Raw genomic sequence first — 24,836 nt, forward strand, 5'->3', positions numbered from 1 at the left:
GGAAATGTTAACGGACGGACGGACAAAGGGCACACAGTAATAATACGACCCGTTGCTGACAGGGATATAAAAACAAACTACTGGTGTCAATGTCCTGCATGTGCTTGCTGTAGGTTCAAGAATTCAACCTTTTTCCTCAGCCAACCTGTGCCCAATAACTGCTACATGTTGCAATCCTGTGTTAACACATTCACTGCCAGGGGTTTTCTAAAACAGGCTGCAGCCTCTGCCAGCATTTTTTACGATTTTCTGACCTTTTCAAGTAGTCACAGAATATTCATCTCCAGCATGATCGGATGGTTGCTAATCACGGAGGGTTTCACTGTGCTTCCGCGAGAAAAAAAAAATGTCATCGCGACCTCCTGTTTGCTTGTCATACGCCGTTGAAAATAGCATGTCTCGCCAAAAATACATAGTAAAACACAGGAGCCGAGATACGGAATATTTCCCAAATACTTTAACCAGGAAGTGAATGGAGCAGTAAATCTTTGGATCACGTTATTTCCTGGTTCGGTCTAAAAAAAAAAAAAAAACTACCCTCTGTGTATGTGCGCACATACACATGAATAATGTAGAAGTAGGAACCATGCACACATCAAAGGGTTCTATTACTTCGCTTTTTCCTCCTTACTAGTGTTGCCATTCTTTACCATTATTGCTGCTACAATGTTGAGGAACCAAAACCAAAAGAATTGTACTCGTGCAAAAGATGAAACAATAAGAATAACGAATCTAATGGAGTTGAGACAACCGATGTGCAGGAGGGAAGACCACGCCTGATAACAAACCACACCTGACAAGTCCTCCCATCATGCCACTCAGCGAGGCATATTACCCAGCCACGTCTACCTTAGTATCTCACACGTACACATGCACAGTTATGCAAAGCACAGACACACACACACACACACACACACACACACGTACAGTACATACTTGCATACATGTACACAAAATACCGTAAAGGAACATGTGCACGTACCCACATACATACACATTACACCGCAAAAGGAACATGTGCACGTACACACAAACATCCAGGGCGTGTATAGTACCTCGGATGGGATGTCCCAGGCGAGGCGCTGTGGATGAGGCAGAGAGCGATCGATGTCTCCTTTGCAGTGTCCGTCCTCTGTGTAACCCAGCTGGAAGGCATCTGTGGCCAGAGTGAACTGGAGACATGGAACAAGTGTAGAGCAACACACACACAGAGATATATCAAGTTCACTTTCAAGTGTATTACCCATCATATAGGCCTTTCATACAGTCTGTAGGCCAATATTCTGCTTATATACTAGAGATGCACCGATTGCAAAATTATTGTCCGATACCGATTCCCGTTTTTTTTACAAGTCTGACCTGCCAATACCGATTTTCTATCTAAGAACTATATAGTAGGGTTGCTCCAATGAATTTTTTTTCAGGCAGAGTACAAGTACTTAATTTGTGTATTCGCAAATACAGAGTACCAATAAGATTAAACCAGGACACTGGAAGAACCAAGAACACTTACGCCATATCACAATAGTACAATATCCAAAATGACAAGCGAAATCCAGTCTAATATCATATGGCTATAATATTGATGCGCTGCCTATGCAACGAAAGGCCTAAAGGGATGAAAAAAAGAAGAAGAATTTGAAAAAGAATACTACTGTAGCCTATATCTTTTTTTTTGGTACCATTGCTGTGTCACTGTTATAGAGCTGCATGATAATGGAAAAACGTATTATGGGTCCATATTGAGATCAGTTATTTTTTTTAAATGTTAATATTTTTTAACAAACAAAATCTTATCTTAATGCAAAATTGTTTTCTTATTTTGACTAAAAGCTAAAATAAAAAAATAAGGTGTTCCAATTCAGACACATACTGTAGCAGTACGTACATGCATGTCTGCATTTAATAGGTTTCAAGGTGAGAAATGTACCGTATGTCACTCTAGTCTAGTCTCTTGCCTTTCAATGATATCAAAGGCAAATGATTACCTTATGTCACTGCTTCAGTTTTGGCTTCATTTAACCTCTGTATCCACCTGTTTCCGCGGGAATTTACTGGAGCAAAAATCCTGTGTGGGAAACATCCTGCGGGGGGACCGGAAGTAGGAAATAGCGTCTCAGTGTGTTTACATTTGCCAGCAGAACGAAGCTCGTTCGCAGCTGGCGAACGGGCCTTTTGCATGTAGTTGAAGCGCAAGGGGGCGGGGGGGCGGTGCATGGGGAGAGAGTCAGCGCACTGAAGTCAAGGCACACTACAGACTACTGTGTTGTTGACAGACAACGGATGCACGCTTATTATGAGAAACAACACAAATAAAACATGGCAAAACAGTTGCGTGCATTAGTGCAAGATGAGGGTAAAGGAAACATTCAGTCTAAATGTCCAGTAATTCGCACGCGAAAAGGAAACATTAATGTCCAGTTTGCTAATCCACAACTACTGTGCCAGATAATCACCAAGAGAGTTAAAAAAGAAAAAAACGTTTCAGTCATTCAGTCCGACTTCACTGTAGCCTATAGTAGCCTTTTCATAAATTATATTTGTATTAGGCTGTCCTAAGAGTTTATAATATTTAGAGAAATGTAAGGTTTCAAATACAAAAGTATTGGTAGTAGTTGCTGGACATTTAGACTGAATGTTTCATTTATCCTCATCTTGCGCTAATGCACGCAACTGTTTTGCCAGGTTTTATTTGTGTTGTTTCTCATAAGCGTGCATCCGTTGTCCGTCAACAACACAGTAGTCTGTGCCTTGACTTCAGTGCGCTGACTCTCTCCCCCCCCGCCCCCCGCCCCCTTGCGCTTCAACTACATGCAAAAGGCCCGTTCGCAGTACAGCTACGTTCTGCTGGCAAATGTAAACACACTGAGCCGCTATGTCCTACTTCCGGTCCCCCCGCAGGATGTTTCCCACACAGGATTTTTGCTCCAGTAAATTCCCGCGGAAACAGGTGGATAGGGACTTAAAATGTTACACTACTCTCTGTTGCTCAGTGTACCTTGTTAAACTTTCGGACGAGACTTTTATAGGCTACAGCTGGATAGACGACAAGACGTCTAGACGGCACAGGAATTAATCCAGCGGTGTGGATGGATGATATCATGACCACAACGTCTTTTTGAGTTGTTGTTGGAAGATGCTTAGACTTTTCAGATTCAAATCGTTGCTTCTGGGGGTCCCTGGAACAAAATATTTTTAGATTGGAGGGGGTCCGTGGACAAATACATTTTGGGGGTCCTTGACATGAAAAAAGTTTGAAAACCATTGATAATATAGCAACATAAGTAAAAAAGTATATATATATTCAAACTAAAGATTTGCACACATTTTCACGATTAAAAATAAATAAATAGCAGATCTACAAGCTCATAGCGAGCTTGTAAATCTGCTATTTTTATATAGCCAAATAAATCTTAAAATGACACACATGCGTTCCCTTCCCGGCCTTAAAGGGTTAAATTCTCCGATTGACGGACCGACAGTCACGGCATTGAGTAGGCTATAATGCTGCAATAATGGAATATCATATATTCCATAAAACATATATTCAATATATGTATCCTTACATTTGAAAAGGTAATCAGCACCATCTGTAGGCTGTCACTATGGGCTACTTGCTAATGTTTACTGAGTTGCACGACTTGAACATCATGCTGCTGCTGCGCAGTGCCCATGCAGTATCAATTTGACACAACCGGCATAAAATCGGAATTTATGACAGTGACCAGGCCGGTCACCGATGCGGGCAGTTTGATATAAAACAGGCTATTTTGATCGGCGACCGATTGATCGGTGCATCTCCATTATCTACAATATAAAGTTTATGTTGTGGAAGGTGATGTGTGTCTGACTGTGGCGTAGAGCTTAAGATTTTTGCCCGAACCCGACGGGACCCGACCCGGCCCGTCGGCACGGGCCGGGTCCAATTCGTCACGTATTTGTCGGGTTTTGGGTCGGGCTGGGCTAAGCAACAAAATAACACTTTTTTTTTTTTTTTTTTTTTTTTACAAATAAATGTTTATATTAATTAATTTGTATTAATTTAGTTGCCTATTGTGTTTACAAAAAGCAACAATAAGCGCGGTATGTTATGTTGTCTTCTGTCTGTGACTGTTACTGTCACTGACACACTGTTGTAAGCTGCGCTAAAAGTGCGCTTGACTCCGTGTGTGTGTGTGTGTGTGTGTGTGCTGTGACTGACTGTGACTGTGTGTGTGTGTGTGTGTGTGTGTGTGACTGCGCGCGCGTGTGCATGTGTGTGTCACCCCCCGCCCCTTCCCTCTCCCTCATGACCTGCCTTGGCCAATAACCTGTCAGATGCGTTGATCTGAACGTCAGCTGTGAGCTGTCAGCGGGAAACGACAATAACAAAAAGAAAAGCGGCAAAGGTGAAAAATGGAGCAAACAGTGGATTCTGGTGAAGTTAAAAGGAGACTGGCATCTGGTGATTATGGTGTAGTTGTGCAAGAAAACAAAAGACTAAAGTCTGATGTATGGAACTATTTTGACAAAGTGCATGACGAGAACAATGATCAGTTGGATTTTGTGCAATGCAAAAGCTGCAAAACTGTGCTCCGTCACAGCAGCAAAAACACAGGGACTTCCACGCTTAACAGGCACAGAGATCGGTGTGAATCTGGAGGACTGCCGGTCGAGGCAAGTCAACCAAGTGTGTCATCGTTTTTCACAACTGCCCCTAAAGCCTTGCCCGCAAAGGTGAAACAAAATGTCACAGATAAATGTGTCAGCTTTTGCTGTAAAGATATTAGGCCGTTTAATATCGTGAATGGAAAGGGCTTTGAAGATCTAGCACAAGAGCTCATTAACGTGGGGGCTGCGCACGGGAGAGTTGCACTTAGCTCAGTAATGCCTTGCAACGTTACAATTGCAAAGAGGTGTAATGCCATGGCAGAAGAGAGGAGGGAATCCTTGGCACAGACACTACAGGGTTTATTCAAAGCTGGCTCCACTGTCGCTATGACAACAGACATGTGGACCGACGATTACCGCAAATTAAGTTATCTGACGATCACGTGCCATTTCATAACAGAGGAGATGAAACTTATGACAAAAACATTGTCAACAGCTGCGTTCCCATTGGAAGATCCAAAAACCGGAGAGAATATCCGACGGGAGATTGTCAACAAGCTAACGATAAAGTTTGGCATTGATGCTACTTTTCTGAGCAGAATTGTGTGGGTTACTGATCAGGGATCTAACATTAAGTACGCTCTGCGTCCATACACCCGACTCGATTGCATTGACCACGTACTCAACACAGTCCTACGCCATGGACTTGACATTGCAGAGTTGAAGAAGGATGTTGCTCCCGATATAGGACAGACACTTACTGCTGCAAAAGAGTTAGTGAGGTATGTTAAACAGACTGGGCTGGCAGCTCAACTGTCCAAAACCCTGTTGCAAATGGGGGACACCCGGTTCAGTACAGTTTTCCTCACACTGACCTCTGTTCAGGACGTTTACAATGAGCTCCATGCGAAACTGGAAGCGCGCGGAGAGAGTGCACGGATCGAAAACATAGCCCCTGACACACTGAGCTTTTTAGTAGACTTCCTAAGGCCTTTCTACGATGCACAGAAGGAACTCGAGGGAGACCAGTATCCTACGCTCAATCTTGTGTGCCTTTGGCATGAGAGACTCAAACGCCACTGTCAACCCCACCTACTGGACTCAGCCCAGCAGGCCGCCGTGCGTAAACGGCACGAAGAGTGGCTCGCTCGTAAAATCATAATAGATAACCGTCACAAAGTCGCTACATTCCTCTGGCCTAAATTTAACCAGCTAAGAATGATGTCACCATCGGACAGGGACAGTGTTTACGAGCATACCCGCACTCTTCTCCGAGCCATGCCTACAGCAGCAGCACGAGATGATGACACTGATGGAGAGGCTGCGGCGGGGACACCGGCTCCTTCGGCCCAAAATGCGGACACTGAGTTTGCGGAGTGGGAAAATGAGCAGAGAGGCGCAGACGAGGGAGAAGTTGACGAGGTGAATCTGTATATTGCCCAGACGGCTGTCATGGACAATGAAAGAGATATTCTTGGCTGGTGGAGTGCCAACAAGGCACAGTACCCAAAACTGACACGGTTGGTTAGATCAGTGCTTTGCATCCCAGCCAGCAGCAGTGCCAGTGAACGTGTTTTCAGCGCCGCAGGCAGAACCATCTCCGAGCGGAGGACGTCGTTGAAATCGTCCACAGTGGATTCCATCCTTTTTCTACATAACAACTTATAATATTGGTGAGTAGGTAGGCCTACTGTAGCCTCTAGCCTTTAATTAATCATTGGTAACTAAGCATTATAAGCCTTAAATGTAGGCTTAGTCTCACTCTCTTGTGATTGTATCATTTTCATTTATCTTTTCTTTCTTTTTTTTTTCCCCCCTTCAGCTGCTGTGCTGCTTCGCAATCGCTGCTGCGTAGCTGCGGCCTGCGGCCTGCCCTGAGCGAGGCCCTGCCGTGCGTGCGCTGACTTGTTGGGAATATTAAGAAGAACACGTGTTAATTTGAAAAGAAGAAGAGTTTTGTGTTGGACAAAAATAAAAGATTTTGGTTATTTTATTTGTTTAGCCTATTTTGATATTTAATTTAATCCGGAAATGTTTAGTTATGATTCAGGGCAGGCTATTCATCAAATATATATATATATATATATTTTCATGTTATATGTTTCATGCATGTCGTTATCCTTGGCTTTTATTTGATTTATCCTAGGCTAATTTCATGTGCCCAGAGTCCCAGATTTCATTTAAGATTGCACAATGTAAAAGTTTTGTAAACACGAACGAATGTTAAATTGTCCTCCAGACCTAGTGGTGCATATTGCATAAGCCTAGTTTGATTTGAGTCAATATTTCTACACAATTTAATTGTTATCGCTATTAAGCAGAAGTTTTTTTGGTTTGTTGGTTTGTTGTTTAAATAGGCTACTTTTGTATAGCCTAATAGAAATGTTTTGAACTTTGTAACTATAATAGCCAGCCTGCCTGGCCTTTGTGCGCGCTATACTGCGCTTGGCGCCTGCTGCCTGATTTAGCGGAGGCCGTGTAATTTTATACATTTATAGCCCTATTTGCTGAATTTGCAACAAACTGTTTAAAAAAAAAATAAAGACAGTTGGAAAAGGGTAGAATGACTCCTGTTCTTTACGAATTATCAAGATTTAATGAGAAAAAAGGTTGTATGCAGCAATTAAGCTTGTTTAGAAAAATGACGGGTTTCGGGCTTGGCTGGGCCCAATTAGTCAATTATGTATCGGGTTTTGGGTCGGGCCGGGCTTGACGTTCCGTCGGGCTGGGTCGAGCCGGGCTCACATATTTAGGCCCGATTTAAGCTCTACTGTGGCGGGCACGCCCAAGGTCCAATGCCCATATATGGACAGGACATGGACAAAAGCACACATCTGGATATGATATGCCCATATATGGACTACCAGACCAATAACGCGGCATGACCAGCCTCAATTAAGGACAAATTGGCACGTCACATGCCCATAATATGTAACTACCCGTGGGTGTGTGTGCCCGTACTGTACAATGGGTATTGCATGGTGATAAAAGAAACGTACACGGATAAGTAAAATAAAAATACTTAGCTTATTCATGGTAGAAAACTAGTAAAATCCTAAACTTAAAAACACTATTGTTACAAAAACACGCCAACACTTCACTAAATAGTGGCATACTACAGGTATGAGACTGTGACCTCATCTGTACACACAAATGCATACTGTGCATGCACACACAGAGACGCAAAAGCACACATACTGTACTCGCACACACAAACCTGTGGATGCAGAATCACTCCAGAATCCCTCCAAGAAAGTATGAAACAAATGCACGCGCACGCACACGCACACACACACACACACACAAATAAATGTACAAACAATCCAGAAATACACACACACACACCTCCCAGAGGTGTGCTACTGTCGGTGCATCAGCCCAGGAGTGCTCTGCATTCAGCCCATTCTTCCCGTTTTTATAGATGACAATGGAGAATGACTTATCAAACCACCTGAGAGAAACAGAGAATGACGGAGAGAGAGAGAGAGAGGACAGAGAGATTCGGGCAGGGACAGAGGAAGGAGAGAACCAGAGATTGAGAGAAGGGGGAAGTGTATCATACTGTAAGTTTGACTCATTTCAGAACGTATCGTAAGTCACATGGCGCAAAGTTAAAAACTTGGAGCCGATCCATCTCTCTCTCTCTCTCCCTCCCTCCCTCACCTGTCGTAACATCTCCCATGCAGGAGAGACTTGGCATAACGGTCCAGGTTCCCCGCTGGGTCATCTCCCATCATGCCTTGCTCCTCATCGTCCAGGGTTACAAAGAAAGCAGACCTTTCAATTGCGTCCAATGATCGCTTGTTGACCCCCGAGTTGAAGTAGCACTTTCTAGTCTGAGACCACGGCATCCTGCCAGGAACACACACACACACACACACCAGTAAGTAACCACACATTCACCACACATACATATTATAAACAAACACGCAAACAAATAAAAGGGCAACATTGTTAATCAGAAACATTAAGCATAATGTTTGACAGAGAGCCAAAGGGGAGTGCAATGTACAAAAAACTAATCCAATATCTATTCTGATTTTTTCTATTGTTATTCCTAAATGATACACCATCCGCTCAATACAACAGTAATGCCTTAGGTAAACGAAAGATTACTTAAACAAATGCAATGCCAGAGATAAGTGCCATCATATCAAGTGCCCCTGGGGATGCTAATCCAGCCGTGCTTGCAAAATATTATTTAGTCCGTGCTGAGAATTAGATAGTCCTTATGTTTGTTTATACCTCCAGTATCTTCTGTGCAAAGGCGCCTCGGCCTTGCATACAAATATAATTTAGTTTGTCGAAAATGAGGTAGTCCCTGATGAATAAAAAAGTTTCAAAAAACTATTTAAAAAATAGCCAATCAACAAGCTTGTAGATTGGCTCTTTTTACTTCACTTTGTGAATCATATATTTCTTGTTTGCTTATAAATGTAATGTTCTGAAACAGAAACTTTAGGCAAATATGCTTTTTTTTTTATCATTTAGAAAAACCTTTAGACAGAATATCGGTCAAAATGTCATTAATCAGTGGTTTAGGACTCCAAAAATAGGGATCGGACCCACAAAATCTGGTATTGGCCCTTTAGTCTGTGTTGAGAGTGCATGTGGTGTTTGTAGAAGATAAATTGAGTTGAGGAACTTTCACAACTTGTCTTATACACAAACAGCATGCAATCACATGATGAAAGTTAGCCGATAAGTAAGGAAGCGGTGTACGCTTCCTGTTTACTTTAATCTAACACAGGATGTCTAGCCTGGTAAACCCTCCCTCCGGAAATCTCAATTCCATTTCATTTCAGGAGTGAGTCTGGCCTGATCCGCCTGTCTGCAATATTGGCTGTGCTGGAGTTGGGCGGGAGTAATACCGTTGACTGACAACCCCTTCAGCCAATGATAATTTTTCCCCTTCAGCCAATCAGCAGTTCACCAGTCTTAATGTGACGCGACGGGACTTTTGAGACAGCCATACCCAAAATGGGTTGCCTTTTTCGGGTACAATGGTGTCACTGCCCGCCCCTACCGGTTCTCTAATAATTTTTTTTTAAATAGGCTTTGTCATGATTAATTGACCACATATATGAAGTTAAACAACTAAATTCTATCCAAACGATATCTTATAAGTAAATTCCGTGCCTCAAAATAGAAGTTAGAGAGCTTTTTGAAGTAAAAAAAATAGCGGAGAATTGGCCGCACAAGAAAAAGATGGCTGCCGTTCGTGTTTTGGGCTCACTCGAACTCGCCACCTGATTGGCCAACGTAAGCTGTCAATCACAGAACAATGAGCGACGACGCTGATAGGCCCGGCCGTTTGGCATACAGAGCCAATATTGCAGAAAGGCGGATCATGCCAGACTCACTCCTGAAATGAAATGGAATTGAGATTTCCGGAGGGAGGGTTTACCAGGCTACAGGATGTCTAGCTGTCCCTTCCCTATGACAACGCTCCAATCATTCACTCTACATTCAAGTAATACATTCAGGCGTAGGTAACCTTGGTACAGGAGAGGGTGATGACTGGCACACTGGCGAGAGATTATTATTTATTTTTTTATAAAATATTTTACCCTCACATCTGTATGCAAATTACATGCAGACAAACAGTACATAAGATTATGTATCACAAATCATTTGAGGTGAAAAACAAGCAATAAACGAGCCTCAGACAGCTTCTGAGGGGACAGGGCGGTCGGTTGCATCAGTGATTGGTTGAACCACCGGTCCACCGTTTTCATTTAACAAATTAGCTGGCCAGCTAGCAAAAAAAGTCATTTCATGGGGGAAAAAATAGTCCACTAACCAGCAAACTAAGTAACTAATCAATCAACAATTCAACTGACCAATTTACAAGCCAACTTATCCCGTACCTGTCTCCAGCAGTGAGGGCCCCCAGCTTGTCCTCTCCAGGCTGTGGGGGTGAGGGGTCATCCAGGATCCGCTGGATCTGGTACTCGATCTCCCGCGGACACAGCAGCCGGCCGGCGAGGTACACCCACAGACGGAAGAAACGACCCTTGTGATACACTGCTAAAAACTCACTGTCCTGCCAGTGCTGTAGTACATCTGGCGGGGAGATGGTGATACAGTATATGAGAGAGAGAGACAGAGAGAGACCGAGAGAGAGAGGAGGGTTTATGGTCACAGTAATTGCAGTCTTGATCCTCAGTAATCTTTAAGTATTTAAGTGAACCAGGTGAAATTATTTCTACGCAACAAAAGAGTGTATTTTCATACTTTCAGAGTGACATTTCTATATGTACTAAGACACAGATTTGTTAAGGAGAGGAAAAATAAAGGAAGAAAATGTGGCCATTTTAAAAAATACGGAAAACAGCCCATTTACAAGTTCACAGCTGTCACAGTGTGAAGCGCTGTGAGCTTCTAGATCAGCCATTTCACAATAGAGGGACCGCCGCCAGAGGCTTTGGCTATTTGGAGGTCCTTGGCAAGGAAACGCTTGGGAACGCCTGCACTAAGTTGAACCTGAATTAGACTAAAGTGAGAGTAGCTGATGAGAGGCAGCTGATGATGTCTGTGGGCTGCAACGCGTTTGTTCTATAATAATGATAGCTTGAATTTATATAGCACCTTTTGAAATCCTTCTGTTGAAGGATTTCAATTGCCATGGTGACCATTGGCCTCATAATGATGGCTTCCTCTGTCATTTTACAATTTTGTGTGTATGCATGTGCGCGCTTTGAGTGACTGCATGTGCATGTATATGGTTGAGTATGGATGTTTACACACGTATATGTGCACATATAAAGGTGTGTGTGTGCATTACCAGTCTCATCTCCCGGCGTGCGTGTTGTGTTGAACATCCTCTCACACTGAGCAGCACATAGAGGGATGACGGTACCAGGTACACGAGACTGAGAGAGAGCGAGTGGGGGAAGGGAGGATGAAGAAGAATACGATCAATAAACCTGTGCTTGGATGTGTGTTTCATCTCAGTGGCCTTGTGGTTAGAGTGTCCGCCATGGGACTGGGAGGTCGGGATTCAATCCCCTGGGCGAGTCATACCAAATACTATAAAAATGGCACCCAATGCCTACCTGCTTGCAGTGGTGTAAAGTAACTAAGTACATTTACTTATGTACTGTACTTAAGTACAATTTTGAGGTATTTGTACTACTTGAGTATTTCCAATACTTTTACTTCTACTCCACTACATCTCGGATCCAAATATTGTACTTCTACTCCACTACAATTATTTGAAAACTTTAGTTACTAGTTACTTTGCAGATTTTGATTATTATTACAAAACATACATTAACCCCTGCAGCCCTATATACATTTCGGCCATTTGAAAATAGCCGATCTACAAGCTCACAATGCGTTGCGATGCACGCATTGTGAGCTTGTAGATCTGCTATTTTCAAAAGATGTTTATAAATTTGAAAACTTGAAATGGGACATTCTGCATAATGAGTACTTTTACTTTTGTTACTTTAAGTACATTTTGATGCCAATACTTATGTACTTTTACTCAAGTACATTTTTAATGTAAAAAAGGAAAATAAAATAAATAAATACATCTAGTGCCCCCCCCCCCCCCCCCCAAATCAGTTATATTATTAAAACTAGGGCCGGGACCTTATCGCGTTAATTTCGATCAATTAATTACAGAAAAATTATCGCGTTAAAAAAATTAACACATTTTAATCGCACCTATTTTTGCACCGCGGAACGTTTCTCACTGGACGAGTTTCAGACGGACCGATATTACCAGCGCACCAAACAACGTTGGTGCGCAACAACAAAGTTAACTGCAGCCAGCACAGTGCATGAAAACATGATACAAAACATGACTTGATAATGTTGGCTGGGCAAATCAGAATCTGTAATAGATGCCCCGCCCCCTACGCGCGCGTGTGTGTGTGTGTCCCGTTTAGGGGGAGGGGGCGGCGGTGCACTGGGGGGGGGGGATTCCACGATGCGGTGCGGGTCACATGCGCGCGATTTTTATTAATGATTATTAAACTACTATAAAACATCAGTAACAACACACTCTACCAGCCTCCAGTGGTGGAAAATAGCAGATCTACAAGCTCACAATGCCTTGTGCTTGTAGATCTGCTATTTTCACATGGTTACATGGTATGTTTTATAATAATAATCGAAATCTACAAAGTAACTAGTAACTAAAGTTTTCAAATAATTGTAGTGGAGTATAAAGTACAATATTTGCCTTTGAGATATAGTGGAGTTACTGGAGTAGAAGTAAATGTATTAGAAATTGGAAATACTCGAGAGTCAAGTGCAAATACCTCAAAATTGTACTTAAGTACAGTTCTTGAGTACATGTACTTAAAGACGTATGCCAAAATCCATTTGAAAAAATTACTTTTCACTGTTCTCAGGTCAAATATTGATATGCGATTAAAATGCGATTAATTGCGATTCATTAATTACAAAGCCTCTAATTAATTAGATTAATTTTTTTAATCGAGTCCCAGCCCTAATTAAAACAGATTTATTTTTTATAAATCGATTAAATCAATTTGTTCAATTAACTGTTGCACCACACACGCACACACACACTTACAGGTTTCAGTTCCTCTCGGTTGACCTTGCGTCTGTAGAGCAGCAGGGCTGTGATGGTGTTACCTGCCCTGGCAGCCTGAATGGAGGTGGGGGTCACGTACAAGAAGTCCTGACAGGGGGAGGCGATGTAGAGGGGAGAGGAGGGGCCAAGAGGGACAAGGGAGGAAAAGAGACACATGAGGAACAGGGCAGTGAGGGAGAGAACGGTTTACATCCTCCAATTCATTGTTGAAGTAGTGGTTACTAATAGTTATACAGTAGTAATTGTACAAGTAATAACAGTAATAATGTCAAAAGTTATGCCATCGTAGTTCTAATAGTAATAGTGGTTGTAGTAATGGTAGATGCATTGCCATAGTACCGCAGTAACAGCAGTGGTATTAATGGTCATAGTAAACATGACATAGCAGCAGACGTTGTGGTTATGGTAATTAGAAGTAGTTACATGGCCATAGTGCAGTAATTTGTGCAAATCTTTGAATATATATATTTTTAAAGCAAACATTTTTAATTCAAATCTTTGCTTCTGGGGATTCTACAAAATGTCTTCTGAATAATGAACTTTCTTTTTTTTTTTAACTTATGTTGGTATAATATCAGTGACCATGCCATAGTAGTAGCAATAGTTGTAATAATAGTAGTAGTTACCATGCCATAGTAGTAGTAACAGATGTAATAACAGTAGTTACCATGCCATAGTAGTTACTGTTGACCATGATGGGACCTCTGCCTCTCAGGTAGATGTACTCCTCCCACCAGTCACTTACCTGTGCCAAACAAACATGTAGATGTCTATAGGTGTGTGTATATTTGTGTGGTTTTGTGTAGTTGTGTGTATTATTTGTATTTGTGTGGTTGTGTGTGTATGTGTGTGTGTGTGTATATATATATACACAAACTCACATAGTTGGTGGCCCACAGTGCTTTGAGTTTGAGGTAGCGTTGCAGGCGGTTCCCCAGGTTTGCCTCAAATTGATTGGCCAGCGCAGCCATCCGTTCATATCCTGGGTCAGTCAGCAGGGGGCGCACAGACTCCAGGTACTGAGAGAAACAGAGGGGGGGCCAATTATATAAGCTGATTGTTAAAAGCATGTTGTAAAATGTTTTAAATGTTATGTTGTTGTGTATTATTATGAGTTAAAAGTATTATGAGTTTAAAGTAGTAGTATTTACTACTGTTGATAGAGAGAGTTTACATGGCACTCCATGCATTTTGCACCAATCCTGTGTGTGCGCGCGCTCACCCTGGTCAATGTGTCCTTGATGGCAGGGACAGGTAGGTGAGGTAGAGATGTCTGGTAACTGTACAACAGTGGTTTCCTGCCTGACAGCAGCCTCAACAAAGTCTGAGACAGAGAGAGAGAGAGAGAGAGAGAGAGAGAGAGAGAGAGAGAGACAGAGAGACAGAGGGAGATCATTATCCAACTTGTTTTTTTAAATCACATTATACACTTACACAATTTGATGACGGGTGTATTTCCGGTAGGAGACTCGAAGAGTCTACTTTGTCTAGAAAAAAAGTCATTTTGGGGGTGAACTATCCCTTTAAGTATACCTGGCAGGCTTGTAAGTAGACACCATCTAGATAAATCTATTTAATGCCACTTCTATGCTAACAAATCCATATGAGAATTAAATAATACTTAGATTAATAAATGAATCAATAGAAAATAAAATAAAATCTATAAATCAAAAAGACCAGATGGGCTGGCCAATCCCCCTCTATAAAATCGCCACTGACGGCAACTACAACCATTGTATGTTATAGTTATCTAGGGAGGTGAAAATGTTCCAGTGGAACGCCATGATGTCCCGTGTAGCGACCAACACACCACTGGCTTTAGATACAGAGAGAGGAGAGGTGTGGTTGTAGAGAAAAGGTCATCGGCAGGACACAAACCCGTGTTGTCTTTAAGAACATGGTGTTTCCTTTGGCCACTGGAAGTTCCTTGGGAGATACTACTGTAGTATTATTCAAACGCCCAGTTATGCGTCACTGATGGCCGGACACGACAGCAGTTAACTTCATCATCTAGTAGTTCAATGTTTTCCAAACATAGGGTCGTGACCCCAGCCTTTTGGATCATAGACAAGTTTTTGTGGGTCGCGAGTAAATGTCCTTTTTTTCCTCAAAAATATTCCGGAATTGAAAAAGAAAATCGTGAACATAGTAGATCAACAAGCTCACAACATGTTATGAACTTGTAGTTCTGCTATTTCCAACTGTCTACAGCCCTCCCCTGAGACACAGACCGAGTAGGGGGAAAAAAAAGGTACCATATTATAATGAGCATTAGGGAGGATCAATTTTATGAAGATAGGTTGAAAATGGGTGAAGTCGTCCTTTAAGTGGTTAATTCATAATGTTTAAGTTAGGGTCCTGGGGAGACACCACATTTGTCTTTTGACCTTGAGCTGAAAATGTTTGGGAAGTGGGAACCCCTGATCGAGTTCATCCCCCCCCCCCCCTCCTCCACACCACACACATACGTACGACTTACCACCCAGACTTTGGTGGTGTTGGACACCCGGCCGTGCAGCTCAAACATCCAGCGATGGTAGGAGAGGAGCAGCTTGAGACAGAAGCGGAGTGTAAGGATGAGAGAGAGCCACAGCAGGGTGCTAAAGACCAGCGCAGACAGCATGGTTTGACCCTGGGAACTCAGAGTCGCATGGAGGCTGGAAGAGAGGGGGAGTCAGGGAGAGGGAGAGGGAGAGGAGAGTTTGAGGCAGGCATAAAAAGAGGTATCAAAAAAAGGTATTGACCATGACCTGCCATTTTGTAATTAATTTATAACAAATGCAGTTTCCCCTTAAACATGACAGGAATTATTTAACAACCGTTATCAGGATCTATCAGGAACCCAAAGACACACGGTATTAGCATTTCCCAGTGTCCAAAACGCCTGTCTCAACTATCTCCCACCACTGTATAGATCATTCATGTACTTGGAATTGTAACTAAAACACAAAAAACACAAGGCCCTAGAAAAACAAGACAATAGTCATCACTTAGATGGAGACATAGTGACATCTGTTGGCCACATGGGGAATTGCATCTGAAATTAGAGACCTACTGTACATACTCTACCCATGTAAAGTATGTGCACAAGAATGTAAGTACTTATCAGGGTGGGGTAATTAAGGTGTGTGTGTGTGTGTGTGTGTGTGTGTGTGTGTGTGTGTGTGTGTGTGTGTGTGTGTGTGTGTGTGTGTGTGTGTGTGTGTGTGTGTGTGTGTGTGTGTGTGTGTGTGTGTGTGTGTGTGTAACCGCATGCACAGTTGCACACACACAGCACCCTCATTTAGATAAATATTAAACATTCAAATATAATAGACCTATACATGTGGAGTGCCTCTTTCAGCCCAGGGCATCTTCCTCACTGTGTGTGTGTGTGTGTGTGTGTGTGTGTGTGTGTGTGTGTGTGTGTGTGTGTGTGTGTGTGTGTGTGGGGGGGGGGGTATATGCATGTGCATGCAAGGAAATGGGATAATTAAACAGTGACTGAGTCAGCTATGACAGGAGGGCTACAGTTGTACAGTATAGAGTGTATCGAATGCCATGGAAAGTGGGGGAAAGGTCAAGTGCAGCACCAGGGCTGACTCATCAGCATTACAATATGGAATTCCTTCTTCTATAGAACCGGCTCTCTCTCTCTCCTCCCTCGAGTTCTGCTCTAGATAGACCCACGCTTGTCTGCACACAGCTTTACACTGACTGCACATAACACACAAGTTTACCATTAAATCAAGAGCTGCAATGTTGTGCACTAATTTATTTATTTTTTAGCAACCGTTTTAGCTTTTCTTCTCTCCCCCCCACGTATTTCTACCAAAACTTTAGTAACCCCCCACGTGTATAGTCCCTGTCACTGCCAAGCCCCCTACATGTTAATTTTGGGAGGGTGTAGTAGACGTCTACTCTGATACACATACAGTCACCAGTCACGGGGGGCATTAACACATGCTGAGCAACATGCTTTCCTTCCAAGTTTGTTCCGGAGTCACCAATGCGGTACGCCCACTGCACTCTGGTTGGTTGAGGATGACTCCCACTTCCTATGCCCGGCAAACATCAACTCGTTGGTCCAGGCTTTTATTTTTTAGCAAAACTAAAAAATAAAAGCCTGGAGATCGAGGCTACCAATGCGGCAACAGCTCACCCTCCCACTGCATTGTCAAAAGGCCACGGTGGGCGCTCGGACGGCACGGTGGTAAAGAGCCTGTGGGGGTTCAAATCCACCGGTGCATCCGGCTTTGTCGAGTGAACACAATTGGTTCACCGTGTTCGGGGGAAGGAAGCCGGTTGGGGAGGGTGATATTTGTCATATCATGTACTCCCAAGTACGGGCTGGGGTGGCACCTGTCAGAAGGAGTGTTGGACGACTAGGACGAAAGCTCTACGTCCTCCCGGGGGGCTCCTCACTGGCAGGTGAGCCAGTAGAAGCAAACAGCAGTGACAACACAGAGAAATGTATGTCGGGAGGAATTAATTGGCATAATGATTAAATTGGGGAGAAAAAGGGCGTTAAAAAAAGGCCAAGGTTGTTGGTTCCAAACTGGAGCTTGCCAAAAGGTACAGTAGGTATTGCATGTGTAACTACTGAGATTCAAACCCATTCAAATTACAGGTCTCCCACGTGGGATTGGGAAACCAAACATCTACAGTATGTGTGTGTGTGTGTGTGTGTGTGTGTGTGTGGCTCTCCATACCTCAGTGGCAGGTGCTGCTGTATCTTCTCGATGAGCCCCATGCTGGGGTCTGAGCGCATGTACATGGTTGCTAGGATCGCTATGACGACAAAGAGCCAGGAGGAGGGGCTAGCTGGGTACACACCCTTAATCACCCTGTTCTGTAAACAACAAAAAACAACAACAACGTTGGTCAAGTTGAAAAAACTTCCTGTTTACACTAGGCAAAAAGCAGGAAATCATGAAAACTAGACACTGTATTAAGTTCAACTACAATGCTTTTCCTTTGTAAGAAAAGGGTTGAGTTTTACTTTCATGTCAACGATAATTTTGAGTGAGAATCAGAGTATCTCATTTTGGAATTCAACTCAAAATCTATCCCTTTTAGCAGTGACAGCATACTGTTAGAAAACAAGACAGTGTGGCTTCATGTGGCCAGCCTGTGACAGTCAGTCATCTATGACTGTGCTTTCTTCCCAAACAAATCTACAAGCTTGTAGATTGGAAAAGGTTTTTTTCCCCAATTTATAGTATTTTTGATTTTACATTTATGAAATTTTTAAAAACGTTTGAATTTGTTTTTCATGAATGAAAAACTTTGAATTTCTTGCGGACACTTTTGAAAATCTTTTGAATTGACCCATTTAGACCTGAGGCCGATTCTAAAAACGCCTTCTAAATCCTGACCTAAGATACTGAAAAACTTTTTTTATATTTATTCAAAAATAATTGTATGTTGCTATATACTGTACATAGCAACAAGAACCCCAAAAAGGGGTTCCCGTCCTGAAAGGTATAGTTACAAATAGGGGTTCCTGCCCAAAAATTGTAATTAAAGACACAAATTTAAGAAACAAAATATAGGACATTTACTCGCATTTACTCGCGACCCATAAAAATGGGTCCGCGACCCAAAAATGGGTCCCAGCCCACTGTTTGGGAGCCACTGATCTATGACTCCATCTTTGGGCAAGGTTTCAACCCAATGCAGTCTTTCGTAGCCAGACAACTATTCCACAATCTCCGAATGCTATATACCTGTAGAGTCTGGAACTACACATCCCGAAAGGACTGCTTCCATTCGTCATTTCCATTCACGAAAATATATTTTAAAATATCTTTACGTCACATCCGCTTTATCCCCTGATAATTTTTTCAGAGCTTCCGTGCTCCAGACTGTATGACGGAAGCATTTGAAAATTGTGGGAGGCAACAGTCTGCACCCGAGACTAAGCCTGATGTGACCATCGGTCACTTCCATTGTAAATTAAAGTTAAATATTAAAAACAAATGTGTGGGGAATGTGGGGGGAAAAAGGCAGGGTACCCTCCCTGCCCTTTTTCCCCACATTCCCCACACATATTTTGGTCGACACGTGTACTTACTACTCGCACGTAGAAGTGGGAAAGAAAACATGTTGGTACAGGTTAGGGCAGCGTCATTAGCCTTCACGTACACAGAAGGGAATTCTATCCTTGTAATTTATGTCTTTGGCAGGAGCCGTCGTCGCAATGCACAAAACACTCATAAGATGTCACAACAATTCATTTATTCAGCGAACACAGAAACATTACCGTTTTTCCTACTGAGATTCGCACAACACTGTCACAACTCAAAAGTGATATTCCATTCACAAATAGCGAGTACAATTTCATTGCACAAATACTAGAACGATGAAAGGCATATGCCATTATTAACGGGCATATTGAGGTTACATTACTGATAACATTATATTCATGCATGTGTATTGTGTAAGGGAATTCATGATTGGAATTTAGGTAAGTGACAAAAATAATGTGAAGTGTGTGCGACCAGGGCCTTCATTGCTCATTGTCAGCTTGTTTTTTCACCCTGCTCTCATCATTCTCTGCTATAATTATAAAGTGTCCCATTTCACGAATTTCAAGAGGAAGCATCATTTATATGATCGTGTTCACTTGCAGACAGTTGTAGGCTACCAGTTGATGAGAGAAAAAAAACTATTTAGCCTAAGATAGCTTTGACAATTCCATCCTTACAAATTGTAAAGGTAGGCTACACATGTGCATCTAAGTAATTTTCATGAGCCATGCCTGCCTCCAACAAACAAACTCTGACATGTACACAGTTAGCCTCTAACTGTTATTGCTAGGCCAACAAATAATTTATTCACAATAAACCTCAATAATACATTATGTCATGTCTTTCACTTACATGTCAGTATCAGTCACCCGATGCTGCATCGACGTAAGCCGTGAGCAAATTCCTTCTCAAGCTGAGAGAAAATTCCCTTTTCAGCCCTGATATTTTGTTCCTTGTACCTGCCCATATTGTCATTAATTCTGCGAGTGACACGCAGTCACGAACAGTACAAAGAGAGCAAATGAGCTGGGTTGCTCTGGGAAAGACATTTCATCATTTCAAAGGCATGAATGCTGTCGTATTATTCTGTAACATTACACAAAATTGATGAGTAGCATTCTTAGGCTACTGATTTCAGGGCTAGGCCTAAATGAGAATGTTTATACTACACATTTTATTTGCATTCAACACTTTGCTTTGTTAAAGGTAGGGTAAGTGATATTTTTTGGTTAAAACAAAAAGTATTTTGTTAAAAGGTTAAAATACTATATTCTGATAGTAATCATTGCTATAGTGTTTTTTCATTAACAGATGTCTCCCTGTCTCTCCAGCTCTTTAATAAACAGAAAATAAAATTTTCGGTAGGTGTCAGAATCTCAGCCAATCAGGAGAAAGTACCCATTTTTAAGCTTAATTTGTATAGTGTTCCAGTTCCAATTTTGTCAGCTAATTTCTTAGTGTCATCACTTCCAATTTCACTTGTTTAATCTATATCCTGATTGAGTTCTCTGTCCTGGTTGGATAAAATTGGAAATGAAACTGAAACTGAAACGAAAATGCATTTTCTGTTTAATAAAGAGGTGGAGAGACAAGGAGACTCCTAATACTGAACAAACACTCTATAGCAATGAGTACTATCAGAATATAGAGCTATTTAACACTTATTTTAACCAATGCAAATCACTTACCTGTACAGGACATTTCCACCTGCAGTGTCCACAGCTTTTCATGGTGGCATTACTATGGTTATAATCAAAAGCCTGATGGTCTATAAATGTAGTGAAACCTTTTGGTAGTATGAGGCTTGGCTCTAATACTATTTTGCACAAAGAATAGGACAATACAATATTATTTTTTTCACCCAAACCATCCCACAGGATTTATTATGACCCCTTTACAGGCCGGACCTGGCCGTGGGCTGGCAGTTTGACATCCCTTCCTTATGTTCCTCAGTCACTGGCATGAGGAATATTCTGTGTACATGGTCAAAGAGGTCACAGGTTCAACCCCGACAAATGCTAAAGTACATAACACTGGCATAACCCTAACTGTCCAAGATATTGATTTTGGACATCAATACCTGCTTCTAAATGTCTCTTTGAAAGAAAAGAAAAAATCAGCTTAAAATTAGAAAATGACAAAGTATATGTCCTCAATAAATACATTTTTACTTTCATCTTTCTGTCCTTGAGAGTACTTTTCCGGTCCTCATAGAGATAGAAGTACACACACTTAAAGTGATCACCCACTCTCAGCCTTACCCTCATGCGGCTGCAACGTTTCTTCCAGGAGCGGAGACCAGATTGACAGATCTGATTGAGGGCCTGGTAGGACAACTGTAGGTCGATGCCTTCGGGGGTTATGGTGAACTGGAACGCCACCGCCTGGTGGGCCTCTGCCATCACTATAGAAAACACACAGACAAACTTAGGAAAACAACCACAACAGGACCTCTGAGTCTGAAACAGACATTATTTCAAATGCTATAAAGAGAGACGTCATAATGTGAAAGAAAGGCACCTCTGGTATAATGAATCATAAACAGACTAAATATGTTGGAAATTGGCATTTGAAAAAGCTATTTGTGCCCCACCCAACATTTTGCATACTCCAGAAAAATTGTCACGTCTGTCAAGAGTGGTCAAATATTCAAACAGAAGCTTCTAGATTAGGCGCTTTTTTGGCTACCAAAAGTGCATAATTGAGGTGAAAATGACCAAGGGACACGTAACCAAATATTAAGATTGCTGTAAGCAGGTATATTTTTGACCCAGCAGATTTGGTCATATTTTCAAAAGACCCATAATAAATTCATAAAAGAACCAAACTTCAAGATTATTTTCTTTTGTGACAACGTTTGTGCTCCAATCACTATCAAAGGAATGGAAATTATTGGAAAGTAAAGACTGCCATGACAAATAATACATGTTCTTTACAAGTGTATGTAAACTTTTGACTACAACTGTACATGGGAGAAAATATGTATTGGCCATTCTAAATAAATAATGTCATTGATGGTATGGCTGACGCTGATAGGATCCTGATGAGAGCACGCAAATACGAGCACATCACAACTGTCTTCCACTCACTGCACCCATCTCCTACCAGACTGAATATACTATTTCCCTGTTAACCCATCAATGCATCCACTGCAACACTCCCTCCTACCTAACCTCCACTCGCAACCTCCGCTCTATAAACACCAACCTTCTCCTTCTGCTCACCCACTCCGACTATGGAATGCCCTCCCTTACCACCTGAGAGCACCACAGGTTGTTGAGATTTCTAAAAGAGGACTTAAGACCAATATTTTTAGTAATTGCATTTTTTAGCTACACTGGATTTATGTGGTTTTTACATTGTTTTTCTTTGGGGTGTTTCAAGTGTGATATGGTAACAACAAAGTAAACTTATTTTCAACAGTCCTGATTGTTTAAGTAGTCTTTTTTGAGAACAGAAACACACAATTGTGTTCACAATATCACATTGTAAAGTTCAAGCCGTGGCGGGCGGGAAAATTATGTCCATATATGAACATGCTGCAGGTGGGCAGATGTGAAAATCCGCACCATTCATATGTGTGTGTGTGTGTGTGTGTGTGTGTGTGTGTGTGTGTGTGTGTGTGTGTGTGTGTGTGTGTGTGTGTGTGTGTGTGTGTGTGTGTGTGTGTGTGTGTGTGTGTATATGTATGTATATATATATATATATATATATATATATATATATATATATATATATATATATATATATATATGTGTGTGTGTGTGTGTGTGTGTGTGTGTGTGTGTGTGTGTGTGTGCAACGTTTATCACCAGCGATAGTGACATGTTTTCCACTTAAAAATAGACAATCACGGATTGATGATAAATGATATTGTGGATCATTTGCTTTGAAGTATCAACAAGACCACGGACCATGTAGTAACAGATGAACACTTCATTGGTTGCAATCACACAGAGCGCATAGCAGAAGATGTTAGCGATGGAGAGGACGCGTCCAGTCACTGCGTTTGTTAGCTAGCTCACTGGGTTCTTTTACCTTTCCTTTATAGCGACCTAAAAATGTCAAAGTATCATTTATTACCGTTATTATTAGAACAGTTTCTCCATCTGAGAGCCTTGACCTTTCTAAGTCTACGTCACAATTACTGGTCAAGCAGTAGTGGTCAATATCATTTTGCATTTTTAAATAGCTCCAGGTATGATGTTACGTTAGCTGAGCGGGCTGGGTGAGAGAGTTCAGGTCTTTCTGACCATGTCTCTGGTCAGTGGCATGACATGTTTTTAATTAGACTTTGCAGAGTCACTGTTGCACACACACATGTATCTGAGAGGCAGACACTTACAGTAGTCTGTCCTCTGCCCTTCTACCGCCTGCATCTAACAAGGCCTTTAAAAGCCGACCTATGTTGCAGTTGGTATATCATTTAGATAAATCCTAATACATATAATACATAAATCTATAACAATATAAATCTGTGGTTTATGAGTTTGTTGACATTTGCTTTTGCAGCGAGGCTGACAAATACTTATATTGGCCTTATCAGCACTGCCATGGAAGTGAGTGCATGTTGTTGTTCAACTGCTTTCCTTCATGAAATGTTCTGTTGTCATTTTGATTCAATTACCACCATATTCAGTTGTGACATTTCTCGTAAGTTAAGAGTTTATCCCTTTCTGTGTCTCCATTTCCCCATCTCTGTCTTTGGTAGTGGGGAGAGTCACTGTTTTTCATGCCTGTGCAGGTTTTTCTCCTTTCCTTGTTTTAGCCAATGTCCAAATAACATAAAATGATACGAATGAACTGTACAGGAAACGGTACCATCATATTCAGCACAGGAAACAGTACCATCCGTTTCTGTCCGGTACAATTCAACCTGGGGTGTTGCCTGGATATCTATCTGTACTTTTCCATTCTCAACATCTCCTCTCTAGGGCTGTCACAATTACAAATTTAAGTTGACGATTAATTATCACTCAAATATTTGCGATTAACGATTTAATTGTGTTTCTGTCGTTGAAATTTAATGGAACATTATGGATAAAATTACATTTCTGTTTGGCTTTTAGCTTTCGTAAACAAAAGTTGCACAGGGCAGATATGACAAATAACACATATTTAATTACTTTATACTTAAAAAATAAACATTAATAGTGGAAATAGCAAATCTATGAGCTTATAGATCTGCTATTTCCACTATTTTTAAAAAATATAACATTTTTCAACAAGGAATTGATTATGACGATTATAACGATTATGCAAAAATAATTGCGATTATATAAAATAATTGCGATTAGACAATTATGTAATAATTGCGACAGGCCTACTCCTCTCCACATGCTAGCTCTGAGGTCTCCATGGCACCCTGTCTTGGATGTCATGTTACTATGCTGGTACACATCCGACACCAGGGGTGCAATGCTCACAGGACGGCCTTGCACGCCGTGCATGAACCTATTTGACCAGGAGCAGGCGCAGGCACACGATTTAAAACTACTTTAAATTCACACCTCAACAAAGTTTACAAAGGCTCCCGACTCACACCTGGCGAATTAACATAGGAATAAGCCTAGATGCATATCAATTGTCCATTGTGTGACCTGTCGTGTAGGTGTTAAGCGACGTGCGCGTCACGTCATTAAAATACAGCGCAACCACGTTCC

The 24,836-nt window shown here is 41.7% G+C and overlaps 1 protein-coding gene across 2 annotated transcripts in view; it reads right to left on the minus strand.

The window, feature by feature from the left end:
- cpt1a2b (carnitine palmitoyltransferase 1A2b) overlaps nt 1-24,836 on the minus strand; it is a 45,826-nt gene that overhangs the window by 15,881 nt on the left and 5,109 nt on the right. For both annotated transcript variants that reach the window (XR_013934356.1, XM_080447720.1), the window contains exons 2-13: nt 21,435-21,577; nt 17,854-17,993; nt 15,642-15,819; nt 14,385-14,486; nt 14,044-14,181; nt 13,830-13,907; nt 13,142-13,249; nt 11,378-11,465; nt 10,461-10,656; nt 8,254-8,442; nt 7,936-8,041; nt 1,056-1,172 (exon numbers count right to left, since the gene is read on the minus strand). Coding sequence is in view for 1 of the 2 variants with exons in the window: in XM_080447720.1 (XP_080303846.1) it covers nt 1,056-1,172; nt 7,936-8,041; nt 8,254-8,442; nt 10,461-10,656; nt 11,378-11,465; nt 13,142-13,249; nt 13,830-13,907; nt 14,044-14,181; nt 14,385-14,486; nt 15,642-15,819; nt 17,854-17,993; nt 21,435-21,575 (1,581 nt within the window). In the remaining variant the exon portion in view is untranslated. The remainder of the gene's footprint in view (nt 1-1,055; nt 1,173-7,935; nt 8,042-8,253; nt 8,443-10,460; nt 10,657-11,377; nt 11,466-13,141; nt 13,250-13,829; nt 13,908-14,043; nt 14,182-14,384; nt 14,487-15,641; nt 15,820-17,853; nt 17,994-21,434; nt 21,578-24,836) is intronic.

This window comes from Gymnoscopelus braueri (assembly GCF_963280865.1).
Source record: "Gymnoscopelus braueri genome assembly, chromosome: 13".
Taxonomy (NCBI): domain Eukaryota; kingdom Metazoa; phylum Chordata; class Actinopteri; order Myctophiformes; family Myctophidae; genus Gymnoscopelus; species Gymnoscopelus braueri.